This window comes from Stylophora pistillata, chromosome 3, assembly GCF_964205215.1.
Source record: "Stylophora pistillata chromosome 3, jaStyPist1.2, whole genome shotgun sequence".
In the NCBI taxonomy this organism is placed as follows: domain Eukaryota; kingdom Metazoa; phylum Cnidaria; class Anthozoa; order Scleractinia; family Pocilloporidae; genus Stylophora; species Stylophora pistillata.
The window spans coordinates 18478260-18497870 of NC_142521.1; the positions used below are offsets into that span (position 1 = coordinate 18478260).

General features: G+C 38.7%; 1 protein-coding gene across 6 annotated transcripts; it reads right to left on the reverse strand.

Annotated features, from left to right (window-relative positions):
• Positions 1–1963: 1963 nt before the first annotated feature.
• Positions 1964–17624, reverse strand: LOC111342639 (uncharacterized). Of its 6 annotated transcripts, none has more exons than XM_088754045.1 (7): positions 17467–17624; positions 15369–15445; positions 13341–13377; positions 4525–4764; positions 3765–3959; positions 2912–3073; positions 1964–2506 (listed from the first exon to the last, which is right to left on the reverse strand). In XM_088754045.1, the coding sequence occupies exons 4-7, from the start codon at positions 4720–4722 to the stop codon at positions 2396–2398; spliced, it is 666 nt and encodes a 221-aa protein (XP_088610171.1). In that variant the 5' UTR covers positions 4723–4764; positions 13341–13377; positions 15369–15445; positions 17467–17624; the 3' UTR covers positions 1964–2395. The 6 variants fall into 6 exon arrangements, 4 of the variants coding, with proteins under 4 accessions (XP_088610171.1, XP_088610169.1, XP_088610172.1 ...); XM_088754043.1 differs by having other exon boundaries at positions 13341–13413; XM_088754046.1 differs by lacking the exon at positions 17467–17624 and having other exon boundaries at positions 15369–15518.
• Between the last annotated feature and the right edge of the window lie 1987 nt (positions 17625–19611).

The following is a 19611-nucleotide window of genomic DNA, read 5'->3' on the forward strand; positions in this document are numbered from 1 at the left end:
AATATGGCGTCCATTACTAGACTACAGATGGAAAAATGAGGGAAATAATGCGCCTTTGGAAGTATTTTGCACTGCAGAAATCGTCGTTTTTACGACTGTCTAAGAAACATCTTACATTGCAGAGGTAATATCGAGTCGTGCAAATTTACTTCATTGAAGGGTCGATATTCTACTCGACGAGTAATCCGCATGACTTCGGCAAGATTTTAAGACAATGTATGGAGAAATGGAACGTACAACGAGAGATGAAAGTGGCCACTTCGGGAAGTAAGCAAACTTGCTTCTAATTAGCCATTTTTAACCCAGATGCGAAGGTTACACAGCACTTAACATGATTCGAGTCGGGCAACGAAGACCCGTAAGCTCATAATCGATATATTTGAACAAGTTTCCTTATCTCCATACATTTCCTTGTACGAATTCGCAGCCATTATGGCCTTAGTGCGCACGCACGACCGCCATCTTGTCCCTAATTTCTGGCAATGGCATTCTCAAATAAACAGTTCTCATGCGAAACACCAAGATACAAAACGTATGATTTATTCAAATAGGTCACTCTCAGGATCCAACAGATTCTAGCGGTATATGTAGGAAATTTGTCACGTTTGTAGCATATGACTTTTATAGCTTCCAGTACGTTGGTTGCCTGTCGCTTTGACAAAGGGTTTACACTCGATCGTAACGTCAGCTTTAAGAACTCTTTACATTCCGGCGCTTCCACTCGAAAGAGTTCTAACGCTCGAAACGTTAGCTTTAGAAATTCTTTTCGTTGGCCAATTTACATTTTCATCCCAGTTGATACTGAAAATTAATTTGTCTGTAGCTTATAGCTGGACGATGATCCAACAGCAACGGAATAGATCGAAAAGTCTGAGGTTTGAATCCTCATCGTAGTGAATTAAAATATTTCCAAGTCGCATGTTCGTGACAAATGCTTGACATCTATCACTGAAAATTTGGTTTCGTGGATGAGCAAATTAAAGGACTTTTGAGGCAACTCGTTTTGCCATTTCCACAGGTATTTCCCAACATTTTTCTTTATTAGTAATTACACTTTGCAAATAAAAGGCGCCTGAAAAGGCTGTAAAACCAAAAGACCTAAGTAGGTGCAGGACCTAAGTAGACATAAGTAGGTGCAGCTACTTATGTCTTGGCTGCTTTCGTGGAAAAGCAGATGAACATAATATTATTTGTATAAGATTTCATCTCTGACCCAGAGTGACACAGAAAATTTAGGTCTGCAATATCCAATTCCAAAATCTGTCCAATGAATTTAGTAGAAGTGCTGGGGCAAATTTCGAACACGGCATACAAATGTAACAGACAAATTATGTAATTCTTTTTTTAAATGGGTTGTAAAAGTTAATTTTAAAGATCAACAGATGAAGTGTGGATTTCATAAGAATGTTCGGACCATCCTCAAATTTTAAGGGCCTTAAAAAAAAAAAACATTCGGTGAAAAGATAGCCTTTCCGAGAACAGTAAGAAGGATTTCTGGGAATTTTTTTTTTTTTAATTTTCTGAGCCTCACTGGAAAGCTACGTGGATCGAGGGACTAATTATTGTTTTGCAAAGCACTTTACTCTGCCAGTCTCTCTCCAGTATAGATAGGTACTGGTGAATGCTCAGGGAAGTCTGATGAAATGCTGACGGGAGGGGAGGTGAGGTAACCTTATCAACATCCCATCCAGGGGGGAGTAGTAATACTCCCAGTCGCTTCATGCTTAGGAAAAAGTGGGATAAACTCCGACGAGGGGGGGGGGGGACGCTTGGCTCGAATACAGACTTCACCTTTAGTTTTTTTTCCTTTCCATTGTTAAGCCACCAAAGGACAATAAAAGGGTGAAAACTAATATCAAATAGCAAAAATCGATAATAAGGTGTCACGACTGATTTGTAGCATCGTCGTAATTTACCGTGATATGTCTCTTACGAAGGCTAACCATCGACGGTTCGGTAACAGTTTTATCATAGTTAATACTACAATTTTTATTTCAACCTGGGGGGGCCGGGTCAACCAACGATGTATAAACATAGTACTCTATGTGAAACTCACTACGATTAAATGTCTTTCACGATCTTCACTTTTTTAGGATAATTAGTGCCACAGTTTTACTCTGATAAAGCCTGTTATACATGCTTGTCATACTTAAGTAGAGCAATCAAGGGAAAAAGAATAATCATGATAATTGTCGAATATTAATAAGGGACAAGTCAAAACGAGCTAAGTTGATACAGGGTCGTTTCAACATGACGCTTTTTATGCAGCTAACTACCAAAAATTAATCAAAGCTAAAGATCGACGCACGTGCAAACAAAGCTATTTTCTAGAAATTTAGCGAACTGGCTGCGCTGTAGCTGATCCAAACAACTGCAGCTACAGGTCAATAAAAGGCTACTGAGTATTATCTGCCGCAGCAATTTCCTTTGCTCTTTGCAATCTGTACATCTTTGTCAGTAGTGTAATGTCGTCCAGGAAGCAGAAACATACCAACGCACCAAAGAACTGTAAAATTAAGAGAGCAAAACTTCATGAAAGATCATTTTTTCTTTTCAATTGGGCCTCCTGTGATTCTACCGCCTGCTATGCTTGCGCAGGTGTACTTATATAATAAATCGTTTTAAATTGATGGCCAATTTATTACTACAAGAGCATATTTCCCTCCACACACTAAAGCTTGAACAAGCTAAGAAATATTTCAAGACATGCTTCATATTTAGTGGTAAAATAACATCCTTTCATCGTCAGTTTCAATCAAGTTAGAAAAATCAACAGGTTTGATGGGGTGGTAGGTGAGGCGAGGAGAGTGGTCAGGATCCCTAGACCTATCCCATGGATTCGCTACTGCCTCCATTCCTCACTGAGGACAGTAGTAACAGCAAATTTAGGGCAAAAAGTAAAATAACGTACCAAGGCGCCAGCAAGCAGATAATTGTTTATGTCAACAGGTGAGCTTTCACCGTGTTGATCACGGTAAGCTATGTTTGCTTTATACAAGTCGACGCTGCGCATTGTCAGGCTTGTAGTACAAGCAAAGAGTAGTATCGTCATTAGGACTTGAACAGTTAAAACCTACGAGAAAGAAGAAATGACAGTTTTTGATTAGTTAGAGCTGAAAAAAATTGGTTTTAAACACTTTGTTGCCAGTAACAACAATGAGGAGCAAAAACATGTCGTCTCAGTGCCGCCTGAACGCGGAAAAATTACAGCCTCACAACCTCGTTTTCCAAAGTGCAGAAGCCTAAGAAAGAGTCAGACATCTTGAATAGACGGAAGGAAATATATCTGCCGAGTGACTAGCTGGGTGTATTTTGTGCATTTGAGAAAGTCAAATGTTCAGCCTTGAATAGTAATTGAATTCGTGCTAATTCTCTGTCATTTGATATACAAGAGCATTTCTTGGTAATTTTTTAGTTGGCCAAATGTTCCTTCAAAGTTCTAAGCTGTTTTGATTTTAATCTCACTCAAATTAATATCAATTTTCTAGTGACTGAATTTTGCTTGATAGTGCTAAAAAATGTCTCTTTACCCGATCAGTGACTTAAAAGACCACTCCGAGTTTCAAAAGCCAAGAATAAAAAACTTTCTAGTGAAATGATTTTCTTTTCTCATTGCTTTTCTCATTGCTTTTCGTCTCAGTACCTTTCAGAGCCCGCTTCACATAGACACCCATTTTCAGAGAGAGTCTTTGGGCATCTTGAAAACGGCCTTGTACGAGTATCGCATTCATTAATTATCATAATTAATAAGTTTTTATACTCACTATCAATGTGGAAGTTGATGGTGTCCTGAAATATCGCTGGTCTTTGTTGATGCCAACTAAAAACACAATCTGCATGATTATCACCATCACCCAACAAAACGTGGCGATCCCTGCAAAGGCTGTTGCTCGACCATCCAAACCGAGAGTTCGGTTTGCGTAAACGGCACCGCATGGCCAGGCGATTAACAAGAAGAACTGTATGAGAGGAAAATGTACGCCTCTCAATGATTATGCTAACCTCCTCTTTTTGATTCTTGGTACAAAGCCAGAGAAAGGCAAGATAGTACCACAAGTGGTGTTTCATTGAGGCTTTCTAATTCATTATAATTTAGAATGAGGGTCTCCTGATGTGCGACCTCAATTAATTTGTAAGGATCCATACAATACTCGTCAACAATACAGTTGTGGGTCATGTGCATTTCATCATCTTTAAATAAACCAACGTAACACTAAATTTCCAAGAATGTTAGTAAGTGATAAATTCAAACTATAAAAACTGAATAGAAGAAAAATTTGCTGGCCAAAAATACTAAGAAGGCAAAGTGTCGAAACAGAAATCCAAACTATAATACTAAACTGAAGAGTTGGGTAGGAAAAGTATAGAATGGTAGGACTTCTCTTTTTTTTATATTTCTTTATATTTTCATTGCATTTGAAAAATAAAGAAAACAAACAAATTGAGCAAAGTTTCAAATCGAAAACTCAAACAATCCATGAACATCCGTTAAAACCCCCCCATCCATATTCTCTAACTACTTACAATTTCCAAAAATCTCGAGACACTTATTCCGCTTTTCACATAGGGTCTCTCAATCTGCCCTCCTCCAGCTTGATTGACAGGGACACCTGGGCCTGGAACAAATGGTACAGGTTGTCCAGCAGGGACATAGCTTTGTTGTCCCATGGGAGGCTGTGCTCCAAATACTGTCTGTGGCTGGTTAGGCGATGTCTGCTGCATGACTTTTTCACTGGTCTGTCCCTGGGCTTGAGGACTTCTCACCTGTGGTTCAGTTGAAATGACGAGTTATTGCCTGAGCTGACGCTTTGATGTGGTGACATGAATCTGTGTTGTCTATTAACTCTATTAATACCCTCAAAGGATATAATGATATCAAATACATTGGTCGGTTCAATGGCACCAAAAAGATATTCAAAATTTTAAAATCAAATAGCCCTCCAAAGCAATTTGAATTTTGTTATCTTTTTAATTGTTTCCTCGATGATATTATCAACAAATGTCTAATCATTGATTATTTAAGGTACACAGGTTACAATAGGAACACCTCACTCCTTCGGAAGCACCTTTTGCTGCTGAAAGTTAGTTTGTAAAATCATGTTAACTTGCGTTCTATCCTGGAAAAAAGTACCAATTTGGATGGAGACTGTGAATTTTTATAATACCATTATCGGGGCCACATTTTAAAAAAATATATATATATTTTCTGACAAAACTTAAGGTCCTAATAATTTTTATCGTAGTTACAAGTTGAAAACATTTTTCGAGTTCGATGAGCTGAGATGCAAATTCCAAATTCTTGACCTTTATTGATTTAAGTGATTTTATTATTTTTAGGTTTTGATTGCTTGTAAGAAAAAGGCCTCTGAAAGACTCCAAAGAACAAGCAAGCGGTAAAAAGTCTAGTTGAAAATTAAGTGGCATTTTTGCAGTGATATCAAAATTCACGGAAAGACTTCACATTAATACTGAATAACGTATTTCACTGGTAACTATCGCCTTGTGGATACCGCGCTTTCACATCTACCATCGTTGTAGGAGAAGTGGCTATATAAACGTAACCCACAGGTCAAGTCTTAAAGGAACGTAGAAAATGACTTCAAGTTCCAGGAAATTGGAGATACTACATGCTGTCGCAAACGGAAATCTTTATTGTTTACACTCGTTGATCGAATTGAATTGCTCATTTTGCTGTCGGTAGGTTGATTTACTACGAAGATCACTTCTCTATGACACAAAACTTGATCTCCAGCTCTAGCCCGACTAACTTGTCAGCAAATGAAGAAACGAGGTTCTGAAAACGGATCAGTTTTAGCAGACCCGAAATATGATATTTTTCATTGCACCCTTTCGTAGTAACTGCGGAATCGCGCAGAAGTTATGGACATCAAATTGAATGAGGCTTCTTTTCGGACTCCCTTGCTAGGTTTTTACAACGAGTTGACTGTCCATGATCCGGGAGATCATATTGAACGTTCCCCCAGATCCATGTAATAGCCCTTGCCAAAGGAGTAGTGTCTTGTTAATTATCTTTAAGTTGGTCACTAGATTATGATAGCCATGATGCGATAATGTATTCTCACACTTAAAATGTTCATCATGTTACTGTTGTGATTCCCCTAACAACCAACCGTCCGATCCACAGAGATACAAATGGCCACTGAAACCAAAATGCACTCTACAGTCAGAGGTTTTAATAAATTTTTCCATCAGAAGCTGCCAATGGTGTATTAATAGGTAGATGTGACCAGAAAGGGGCCGTAAAGGCCAAACCCAAACACAAGAGCCTCAGAATAAATCTTTACAAACCTTTACAGGTATGTTAAAATATGGATGGAAAACTTTATCGCTCCCGCAAATTAAGACTAAACAATTGGTTCATGCTTAACTTTCAACTGTGGGTAAACTGAGGTATTGATAGAAAACTTTTTTGCACTGCATGCAAATACTCTACAATTGGTTCATGCTTTCAACTGTGAGTAACTATTTAGGGCGACCCTAAAAGCCAGAACGATGGAATGCTGGAACGACAGAATGCTGGAATGATGGAATGCTGGAATGATGGAATGCTGGAACGACAGAATGCCGGAATGCTGGAATGACGGAATATGACCCCAAATGCTAAAACGCGGAACGACGGAATATGACCCCAAATCCTAAAACCCAGAACGACGGAATATGACCCCAAATCCTAAAACCTGGAACGGATGTCTGGACATGTTGACAAAGACAATAATGCACGTGACTAAAACTAAGTGTTGATTTTTCATTCCTTTGCTGAGTGTTATGAATAATTATGAACCATTATACATGAAAGGTAGCTGCATTGTAAACCTGTTTATTTATCTTTTGTTCTGCTAAGGAGATGGCTCAGGAGATTTGGTGGTCGGTTTCATTGCGTACCGCGAGCATTTTTGGCACATTTGTTTGAAGTACTAACGAATCCATTTTAGAGCAGCTGTAGGTGCACTTAAAAAAAATCATATTTTACTTTTAAGGAAAGGTTACGAGTTGGTTCTGCTGCCAATCAATTGCAGAAGTATCAGAAGATTAGGATTAATGTGAAACTCAAGTAGTTTAAGGCCTGGGTCCGGAGATTAAATTGCCTTAATAAAATAAACAGCCATATCTCCATAAATATACAGCCGATTTCGCTGAAACTTTCAGGGACGATAGATATCCATACGAACTTTTACCTTATGGCAACAATGCCGACGACGACGGTCACGTGTCGGGTCACGTGATCAAAACGCTACTCAATCGGTTTTTATCGGAATTGGTAAGATTTACACACACTCGTTACTGATCAATGAATGAGAAAAATACTCAATAAAAAATGCTAGCCATCTACGTTTGGAATGAATTTCCTTCGTTCCTTAAAAAAGAGATTAGAGATTTTTAGGAGCTGAGAAGGAACTTTTCTCAACTTAATGGTCTTTAGATTGTTATCAACTCTATTCGGAACTTCATTCCAAACGAGAAGATAAAGTTTATCAACACCTTCTTCCATTTCGCTAAAAAGAACTGCTTGAAATGAAAAATTCGGCACCGGCGATAGCATTCTGACTACCCCTTTTTAAACTACGAAAGAAGTAGCCATTTTGTTTCTTTTCGAACATAATACATGAACAAGACTTGACTACCACATTATACCGCTGACCAAGAAGGCACAAATCAAATATGGTGGTTATAGTCGTCAGGTCGATCACCGGACAAATATCTGATGGGAAAGTAAAACTGCTGGCTTAGCAAGCCAAAACACGAACGAATTATTTTTTACTGCTCTAGTATTGTATGTTTTCATCTCCTGTAATTGTAAGATACTGAAATGCTTCAATAATATTACTTCAACTTGTTTGTTGCTTTTTTCGCAATTTCCACGTCCGTGACCGAAAGAAAATAAAAGATGCTAAAATAAATTAAGAGATGTACTGTGGGACTCACTGCATGGGTTGTTGTTTCCCATGAAGTCATATATACAACAGCTTTAATTTTTCTCTTAACATGACAGCAAAATCAACCCACAACATGCAACAAAATTGAGCCGCAGGAGGTGGGAGGTGGAAGGGAGAAATAACTGCTAATATTAGTGCTCCATGTGTTTAAAAATTATAATCCTGCTCTAAGGTCTTATGAAAATCTGTTGGTAAAAAATGAACAGGGATTTCAACTGGCCTGGCAGCAAGAAAAGGGTGAAAAACAAGGTTATTCAAACTTCAAATTCTCCCCTCCCACCCCATCTTGATGGAGAGATAATTTGCATGTGCACTTTGCACTAATTTCCTGCCAGCTCAGTTGGAGGCATCTGTCCAATATCATGTGGTACAAAATAAAAAAAAAAGGCAAAAAAACTATTGAGTGAAAAATGAAATAGAAACAAAATGTAAATTGACATGGAGATTGACTAGGGATTGATTCGCTCATGTTTATTTATGGAATACTAAGTCCCTTGCCCAAAAAAAACTTTCAACAAAGGACAATGAATCAGAAAAGGCGCATAAAAGCCAGCAATTTGAAGAGAGATATCAGCTCTAAATGGAAAATTTCAAAGAATTTCCCCATTTACATGTGAGCAAAAGTAAATGTTTCTTTCCATAAATCTTTTGAAGGTCACTAAATACTTACAGGTAGAAAAATAAAGCTCAATTACAAAAAAGTATAGTTACATCAATAGGTCTTTTTCTCAAGAAATATAAGGCCATTGATAACCAAATTTCACAGTGGTCACCACCAGAAAAAAAGCAACAGTATCTAAATGCATATTCTATGGAAAGCTGGCAGAAAACTGCCCAGGGTAAAAAATCTCTGCACCAAATAGAATGTAAATGCTGTCTCTTAACAACACCAGCAGAGAGTAGCCTCTTCAAAAAAGCACAGGTTGTGTGGCAAGCAGAAGGGAGGCATTCACAGAAGTAAAAAGTCAAGCCAAAGAGCTTTCAGGAAAAAAATCTTCAAAGCAACACCAAAAGAAGTGAAAAACGTAGGGTCAGTGATATATAAGGAATTCGACTCTGAATGTAAGGAGCAACTGGTAAAGTCCTTTACAGAAGTCATGTCCATGGTTTCCGAGGCTGGGTTGACAAACAAAGTTTCACCTGTTGAGGCAAAAGAAAAATCTGTAAAGAAGAGAGAAAATTAAAAAAAAAAAAGTATAGAAAATTCCTGAAAAAAAAAATTATGTCAACCTTCACCTGGCTCAATGAACATATTTTGCAACCAGGAAAAGGCAAAGAATGGTAGAATGTTTTGAAACCATTGATGAAGCAAAAAGGAGGGTAAAAAATGCCCCAAAGCGGAACACCTGAAGTCATACAGCCTGAAAAATTACACAACAACCTAAACCGCAACCCCAAATCCAGATAATTATTGTGCCAACAGGTATGAAAACCACCTGGCAAAAATACAGGTTCTTGTCCTGAAGGCCACTAGGCAACTCCAGTCTGATACAAAAGTATGGGATGCAACCTTCTTAATGCAGAATAACTGGCTTCCCAATGCTAATGACTATGAGTTATCAGATGAGGTAACAAGTACTCTTCACAAGAAAAAAGATGCTCTGAAATTGCTACAATCCTGGAAGATGATTACAGTACATTTGTAAAGTATTTTGATCAAGCATTCTTACCTAATTTTACTCCCTTAAATGATTTAGTCAGGTCATTTAAAAAAGGTAACAAGTCACTTGAAAGTGATTGTTGTCCATCATTTTTACCACCAAAAGCTTCAGATTGAGAGCAAATTTGTTACTGGTAATTAACACTTATTTACTAATTGCTCACCTTCATCATAAGCGAGTCAAAGATTGTGTTTGACCTCAGAATAGCTGTGCTGTTGAGCTATCTTGTCCCTATGGATTTTAAAAAAAAATACACTGTGAACATGAAATTAGAAAAGAAGTCTCAGGCAACAGTTTACATTACTTGGCTTAAAATTCTACCATAACTTAGATGGCTTTAATTTCACAAGTTGGACAACATACCCTGATGAGTGTGGAAGTTGTATAAGAATTTAAGTAAAAATCATAGTTAAGAAAAGGTAATGGTCAGATTCCTATTTGCCATGTCCATGTAGGATTGAGAATGTCTGTGTTATTCGTCACAGGCTGGCAAATGAGTCATTGTTAACTAAGGTTAAAGACGACATCCCAATTTAGTTTGTCACCTCTCTTGGGATCGATTCAATCTAAAACATAGATATGTATACTTTAAATTTCGCTACACATGTATAAGAACACAACTGTTGACACATAGCTTTTTGCTCTCTCTCATTTACATGCCTTGTAGATTGAGTAATGAACTCTCTTTGTTGAAGCTCATATAAATACATTTACCCACAAAAGTGTTGTACTATAAATCACCGTTAAATTTCTAGCTCGACATTGAGCCGAGGCATTTAAATTTGGTAAACAACAAAATTTACGCTATGGGTAAGTTTTCACTCCGCGGTTTATTAATTTCCACCTCATCCTACACTGACGAGAATGGAAAATTTCCGAAACATACCAAAACATTTGTAATCTATAATTTAGTAAACGAAAAAATGCGCTTTCCTTGAATAAAACGCTCGTTATTTGGATTTACACCTCAGAGCATTATGGAAGCTACGGCAAATTAGAGCTAATTTGCCGAATGAAACACAATAATACCACTCACCTCAGTTGTAGACCTCACATCTGCACGAAAACAACGTCTTCTAAAAAAATTTCGGTAGACACATCTATGTTCGCCTTCCAAAAGTGTAAAGGCTCTCTGATCTAAACTTCGAACGCGCTATGCGGTAACGGCCGCCATTTTTTTAAGTCTTGAAACTCTGCTGGGGGTCTCAAACCAAGATAAAACCCAGGCCTTAAACTACTTGAGAAACTAATTGAAGACTTGTGATGAACTGACTCGACAACGCCACGAATTAGGCCAATTTTGAAGGTTTTGTTAAAGAAAATGCCGTAAGCCGTTTCAATTACATTTCTCCTATACGAGGGAGAATTTTAACAAACAAAGGTTGCTGGCATATGTATTGGACTGAAGCCTACCAATGGACAAAGTATGGGCGAAATTGAATTTTGAGCTGTGTCCGCGATTTCTTTGATTTTTACTGGGATTTAATCTTAAGTTGTTTATTGGAAAAAGGCATTTCCCCTCAAAAAGTCTATTGATTCATACTAACGAGTATGAAGAGTGAACACTAAATGTAGTGTGAAAGTAAACACAATATTTCATTCATAGAGAACAATCCCTTTCTTTCCTTCAAATTTAAGGCTAAATGAGTATATAAGTCATAAAAAAAATGCCTATGTATGACCTATCTGAGAGGTTGATTATGGTGCAAGTCTGTTAAGATTGACCCCCTTTCGGTTTATCAAGTAACTAAACTGTTAACAGAAGAGAGCACCTTATGGCATAATTTTTTCAACTCTTGACAAATCTCCTTAACTGACATTATTTGCCATTCCATATCTCTTTGCACAGTTAAGAGAACACTGCAAATATCACATTTAGTCTTCTAAGTTTCCTGGGTAGTCTTCAGCATACTCGATTAGTGCTGGTGAGTTAATTTGAGAATATCATTCAAAATGTCGAAGTAATAGCAAGTATGATAGACATTGTAAGAAATATACAACTTTTTTGAGAGACATGTTTCGGCATGCATATGCCATCTTCAGTCAATGAGTACTCATTTACTCAGTGACTGAAGATGGCATATGCATGCCGAAACATGTCTCTCAAAAGAGTTGTATATTTCTTACAATGAATATCATCCAACTTGACATGTATGGATTGGAATAAATTTTGCGTGTTCTACATGGAGATGTACAAACACACTTATAGCAAGCAACACCAGCTGTAGGCAAATTATCCTGCTCTTAATTTGCTTTTTTTTTAGGTTAGGTTAAATGCCTTATGGCTGTAAAAATATCTTACGTAATTAATGCAGCCTGCAAGAAGAACAAGGTGTGAAACTGACTTTCTTGACATTCCTACACTCGATTCCCATTCTAAACTCCATATTCCAGTTTCCATATCTTACATTTCGCAAAAACGTGCACAAACATGGCAAAAAAGTTCTTAAATAGTGCTTGATAGCTACAGAAACTGCTTTAAATCTAGAAATAGCGCACGAAAGTTGCTCGCAGTAGCGTTTTTGTTTTTTTATTATTTCCTACTGGAGATATATACATATCCTAGTTTAATCAAACTTTTAACTCTGGATTTTCTGTCGAGTATAGCAGCGTGTGTCGTACAAAACCTCTATATTATCAGTCAAGCATAGTTTCTAAAGCAGTCATAGCATCACAGAACCGTATACAATCAACCTTATTAAGCTACCACTGTTATTAGTCTTCCTTCGATCTATTGTATCGAAGCATCACAGAAACTTCAATTCAAGAGCGCTAAAATTTTTGATGAAGACGAAGTGCGAACCAATCAAATTGGACTGTCCCACGTTTGGAAGGACCTTAGCTCGTGCAGTTCCATGACAACAGTTAGCTAAATAGGTTACAAAGTGGAATTATTCATAATTCAGCTTCATGATAATAGAATTACTCGGCGTTACTTAATTAAAACGTTTCGAAGACAAAACATTGCATTTAATAAAGGGAAAGTTGTGAAAACTGTGCTGAAATTTTTCCAAACAGCGCAAAAATGCTCAAATTCTGATAAAAAGTCATTGTGATCAAGAGTGCTGGGAATGTAAAATAGTGCTCAAAATTCGAAAAAGTGCCAAAAAATGCCCAGCGCAATCGCGACAGGCCTACTTACATACCTAATTAAAAATTCCACCTATGTCATGGAACTGCACGAGCTAAGGTCCTTCCAAGCGTGGGAACAGTCCAATTTGATTGGTTCGCGACTTCGTGTTCATCAAAACTTTAAGCGCTCTTGAATTGAAGTTTCGAGAATATTCCATGGCAGTAATCATAACAGATTCTTGTATCCTTACACTTATTGCTTCTTTAAATTATGCAAGAAAATCTCTTATGTTTTGAACAACGCAGCAAAGAATGTAAATTGAGTTATTTAACAACTCAGTTTGAGGAATATTTTCCAAGTCTTTCATCTATTTGACTTTCGACTGCCGTTCGGCTTTAGTGAATTTTGAGTTCTTGCATGTTGCTCTATACGTTGGAAGAAAAAAAAAACCTTCAAAATTCAAAGGTTACCCACTGTAGAATCGAGCTTACACATACCAATAAGCTTGCTGAGTTAAGGAACTGAGAAGGATTTTACAATATGTGTTTCTTAGGCGTCGTTTCCTCATGTGCGATACACGTACGTACATAATGATCATTAATGTCACTTCATCATTATTTCATGTTGGTTTGTTAAAAGCGTTTTTCTTACCTTTGGCCTTGAGCTTCTCTCCTGGTGTAGGCACAATCTGTTACACAACGCAAGAAGTGGATTCAATCAACAGCTGTTGGAAGAAATTGATGTGACTTCAACACACAGTATTATGTAGCCCACTCAAATGGGTCCGCTCGCTTTCGATTCTCTATGAAATGCCTCAAATTGAAGGTTGTTCGTCAAATCGTCTTTCTTACCCATTTTTTTGGTCCTAAACTGCTTTTTCTGTATAATAACAAGTGGGTTGCTCTTTGCGAAATTTTAAAAAAGGATCGAAGATGCAAACAATAATTTTCCCGTCTCACAACATTGAGAGAATTTACATTATGGAATCGCGCCCATTGGAAAGCGTCGCCCGTGAAAAGTGAGGTATCTATGATGCTTTGCAGGTTGAATGGGGTTGCAAAAGCTCACCGCCAGCTTCGGTCTCTTAAGATCTAAATTTAAGAATTCCCAAACGGGAGTTGTAAAATTTCGCTTTGCGTCCGTTCAGAAACAATGGAGATACAATTGAAGCAAGTAGTATTGTTTGAAGGTGATGAAACAAAGTGTGGTTATGGCAAAGCTGAGTTGGAACTGAGCGTGTACAAACGTGGAGCAGGAATTTACAACGTATACTTAAGCTTTTCGAAGAGTAAATAGACTTTCCCGACGTGTTAAGTGAAACTGACAGCAATAATGGGCTAAAAAGGAATATTTCTGTAATGTTATTTTGCTTTCATGGCGAAATTGATGGTCGAACCTCGTAAATCTGCTGCATTTCCGTCGTAACGTATTTATTCGTCTATGAGCCGAACTCAGCTATGAGCCGAGACCCTAAACTTCGGTCTGTTTTAATTGGGTTCTTAAAACATGTGAACTGAAAATACTCGGTGAAGCAACTTCAGAATACCTGTCCACATCATTTACATGTGTCGGGAGGCTTTGAAGAATGAAGCCTAACACAATAGATGCTATTCTTATTCAATGACATGTAAATGAGTGGCCGGGTATTCTGAAGTTTAGCCAAGTGTTTCAGTGCAGTATTGCCGTCGAAAACAATTCCGAGATAACCAGAGAGTACGTCATCAGTAAGTCTATGGTCCGAGATTTTGGTAAAGTTTTATGAAAAAAACGCTCAGCTTGAATAAATAATTTTACATTTGATCGATTTTTAAACAATATCGCTTAATTAAGATTACGGCTGTTCTTCTTCGATGAATAGCGCTCTGTTTCGGTTGTCTGGGCAAGAAACAATACTTGCGAACACCGGCAATACTTGAAACAATACTTGCGAACACAGTCCTGCATGAAGTTACGCATGCTCTCTTTTCCTTTTCTAGCTTATTTGCATTTTCCCGTGCGACGTTTTTCAATGGGCGCGATTCCGTAATGCTACTTTAAATTGACGAGTGGAAGGACCAGCTAGACAAAAACCCTCTCTAAGATCTGCAGTCTCGCAACAGTATGCCTTTCGGTCGTACTCCTATACTAAATGTAACTATTACAGCCTGCATGAAGAACAAGCTGTGAAAACTTGGACTTTCTAGACACCACTATCCTAAATTCCTTCTAGTGTTTTCGCAGTCAAGATATTTTATGGTTGTTATCAGAACAGACGCTTTTATCCTTATACTTGTTGCTGCTTCAAATTGTACAAGTATATCACGTAAACTTTTAACAATAGAGCAAAGAACATAACTTGATTTCCAAAATAACTCAGCTGGAGGAATAATATTTCCCAAGTATTCTCATTTTACTTTCGATTTCTGCTTTCAGTTTAGAGATCAATTTGATTCTATCATGTTGCGTTCCACGGCCGAAAAACTCAAAATTTAGATGTTACCCGTACTGTAATCTAACCTACACACATCAGAAAGCTTGCTGAGATAAAGGACTGTGAAACTGTAGTCACGATTTGACGACGTAGGTGCGTTCCGTTAGTTTCTTACTGAGCGTCGATTCTGCTCGAGGCATGTGCAATTAATAATGTCATACCTTACATCAATATTTATACACTGATTTATTAAAAAGCAGTGTTCTTACCTTTGGCTTTGAGATTCTCTCTTGATTTAGACACAATCTGTTAGTTACACGACCCTTGAATTCGATTCCACAAACAGCTGTTAAAAGAAATTGATTTGAATTCAACTCACAGCACTGATCATCCTCGGAGACCCAGGGGCTGAGTCGATTTCAAGTTAGGGCATGAAGAGCCCCTGGGGACATTGTCTTACAAGACTAGTTCCAAACGGTCGCAGTCGTTCTGCCCTCTGATTGGTGCCAGAAAATCTTTGTGTTTTTCTGCCCAATCAGAGTGAAGTGTGCTTTAGAGTCCTTTCGTGTGTTTTTACACGAACATATACTTGTAGCGCAGTTGCTCGCCATGTTTGTTTGGACCGTGCGACAGAGATTTGTTTGAGGTGAAAAGTTTCAGTCTCGGTACACAACGTAAGAGAAATCGATTAGATTGTCCGCGAAAATCTTACCGGAAATTATACTGAATACTTTCGCAGGTATCACTAGAAAACGTGTTTAAAGTTTGCGAGGTTTGTATACCACACGATGGTTGCAGTCATTGATATGTCGCTTTAAACGATAAACGAGATTTAAGCTTAAATCTTTCTAGATTTTTTGCATAATTTTCTGTGACTGAAACTTTGCCAATCCCGTGAAGTTATTTCGTCGCACGGGCCACGCAGGTATGTCGAGCAACTGGTACTTGCGAAACTTTCTGTGCATGCCAAACTCTAATCTCATCTTCGCTCGAAGAAAAAGAAAAGCTAAGCGTGGAAATATTTGCTTATTAGATGTGGGTAGATGATCTTGTGCTACTAAGCTGACATTTGCATTAAAGCAAACCCGCCCTTTCCATCCGATATTTCTTGGTGTTTGGTTTTGTTTTTCCCACTGAAAACAGCATCGGATCGATTCCCAATGATCAAAGGTATTTAACTTGGTCTTCAACAATCGACAGAAGAGGTGAAATGACAATGACCAAGGGACTAGAAGAGAATCCGTGGCCTTCCCAGCTTAAGAATTTCAACACTCTAGACAGCAGTTGAAAGATTAAGCTCTTTCCAAACCCCTTCGGTAACTGCCCGAAAACATCTCTCCTTCCCACGATGTTCTCGTTAATAAGTTTTTGTTCAGATTTTAATCAGCAAACCGGAAACACAGCTAAGCTTTCTCTTAGCACTCCCTGGAGGTCGTCCACGAACTTAACGTTCTCTGCAGCCTTGGCCGTATTGTGAATGACTTTACTACTAAGATTAGATTTTGGCGCGCAGAGAAAGCAGAAAGCTACGTAGGCGAAAGCGCCAGTTGCTCGACATACCTGCGTGGCCCGTGCGACGAAATAACTTCACGGGATTGGCAAAGTTTCAGTCACGGAAAATTATGCAAAAAATCTAGAAAGATTTAAGTTTAAATCTCGTTTATCGTTTAAAGCGACATATCAATGACTCGTATGATGGACGATCCTCGCAGTAGATAGCGCTATTTGAGCAATAGCGAAATTCAGACCTGAAAAAAATCAGGCCTGTACGGGACTCGAACCACTGATCGTCCATCATACGTATCAAATACCGCAGTTCAAAATATATGATTTTCATATATTTATTCTATCTCATATCAATGACTGCAACCATCGTGTGGTATACAAACCTCGCGAACTTTAAAACACGTTCTCTAGTGATACCTGCGAAAGTATTCAGTATAATTTCCGGTAAGATTTTCGCCGACAATCTGATCGATTTCTCTTACGTTGTGTGCCGAGACTGAAACTTTTCACCTCAAGCAAATCTCTGTCGCACGGTCCAAACAAACATGGCGAGCAACTGCGCTACAAGTATATGTCCGTGTTAAAACACACGAAAGGACTCTAAAGCACACTTCACTCTGATTGGGCAGAAAAACACAAAGATTTTCTGGCACCAATCAGAGGGCAGAACGACTGCGACCGTTTGGAACTAGTCTTGTAAGACAATGTCCCCAGGGGCTCTTCATGCCCTAACTTGAAATCCACTCAGCCCCTGGGTCTCCGAGGATGAGCACTGATTAATCACTCGAGTGAAACCGCTTGGTTTTGATTCTTCGTCAAATGCCTCAAAGAGATGGTTTTTCTCTAAATCGTTTGTCTCACCTGTGCTTCTGGCTCCAAACTAATTTTCTACTTGACATCAAGTGCCTCGCTCTTTTCAGATTGTAAAAAGATGCGTTACTTAGCGTCCGTCGATCCAGCACAATGGCATCCTCGGAGACCCAGGGGCTGTGGGTCGATTTCAAGTTAGGGCATGAAGAGCCCCTGGGGACATTGTCTTACAAGACTAGTTTCAAACGATCGCAGTCGTTCTGCCATCTGATTGGTGCCAGAAAATCTTTGTCTTTTTCTGCCAAATCAGAGTGAAGTGTGCTTTAGAGTCCTTTCGTGTGTTTTAACACGGACATCCACCAGTAGCTCGGTTGCTCGCTATGTTTGTTTGGACCGTGCGACGGAGATTTGCTTGAGGTGAAAAGTTTCAGTCTCAGCACACAATGTAAGAGAAATCGATCAGATTGTCGGCGAAAATCTTACCGGAAATTATACTGAATACTTTCGCAGGTATCACTAAAGAACGTGTTTTAAAGTTTGCGAGGTCTGTATACAACACGATGGTTGCAGTCATTGATATGTCGCTTTAAAAGTTAAACGAGTTTTAAGCTTAAATCTTTCTAGATTTTTTGCATAATTTGCTGTGACTGAAACTTTGCCAATCCCGTGAAGTTATTTCGTCGCACGGGCCACACAGGTATGTCGAGCAACTGGTACTTCCACAACTTTCTGTGCGTGCCAAAATCTAATCTTATCTTCGCTTGAAAAAGAAAAGCTAAGCGTGGAAACTTTTACTTATTAGATGATGGGTAGATGACCCTGTACTACTAAGCTGACATTTGCAATAAAGCAAACCCGCCCTTTCCATCCAATATTTCTTGGTCTCTGGTTTTGTTTTTCCCATGGAAAACAGCGTCGGATCGATTCCCAATGATCAAAGGTATTTAACTTGGTCTTGAACAATCGACAGAAGAGGTGAAATGACAATGACCAATGGACAAGAAGAGAATCCGTGGCCTTCCTAGCTCAAGAATTTCATCACTCTCGGCAGCAGTTGAAAGATTAAACTCTTTCCAAACCCCTTCGGTAACTGGCCGAAAACATCTCTCCTTCGCACGATGTTCTCGTTAATAAGTTTTTGTTCAGATTTTAATTAGCTAACTGGAAACACAGCTAAGCTTTCTCTTAGCACTTGCTGGAGGTCGTCCACGAACTTAACGGTCTCTGCAACTTTGGCCGTATTGTGACCGACTTTACCACTAAGATTAGATTTTGGCGCGCACAGAATTCAGAAAGCTGCGTAGACGAAAGCGCCAGTTGCTCGACATACCTGCGTGGCCCGTGCGACGAAATAACTTCACGGGATTGGCAAAGTTTCAGTCACAGCAAATTATGCAAAAAATCTAGAAAGATTTAAGCTTAAAACTCGTTTAACGTTTAAAGCGACATATCAATGACTGGAACCAACGTGTTGTATACAAACCTCGCAAACTTTAAAACACGTTCTTTAGTGATACCTGCGCAAGTATTCAGTATAATTTCCGGTAAGATTTTCGCCGACAATCTGATCGATTTCTCTTACACTGTGTGCTGAGACTGAAACTTTTCACCTCAAGCAAATCTCCGTCGCACGGTCCAAACAAACATAGCGAGCAACCGAGCGACTGGTGTATGTCCGTGTTAAAACACACGAAAGGACTCTAAAGCACACTTCACTCTGATTGGGCAGAAAAACACAAAGATTTTCTGGCACCAATCAGATCTGCGACAGTTTGGAACTAGTCTTGTAAGACAATGTCCCCAGGGGCTCTTCATGCCCTAACTTGAAATCGACTCAGCCCCTGGGTCTCCGAGGATGGCACAATGGTTGGATGCAATGCTTTGCGAATTAAGGTGTTGTCTATCAGATCACGCGATCCGTCTAATAATTACATATTAATCAACTCAAACCAAAGGATCAGAAGCTCTCATCCGGGTGACTGAAGACGACAAATCGTGAAATTTGAACCGCAAAGTGCAAATGTTACAACAAACGTCTGAATTATATATTTCAGTCCATTGCCCGGAACTCATTGCCAAGATCTCGTCTGTAACTTCCACTATTATCTGCCATACAATTCTTATCATGAGAATTGGAGAATTCGGTATCGGATCAGCTGATGATCCCTAATTTATATACTTCGTTTATTCTCATCA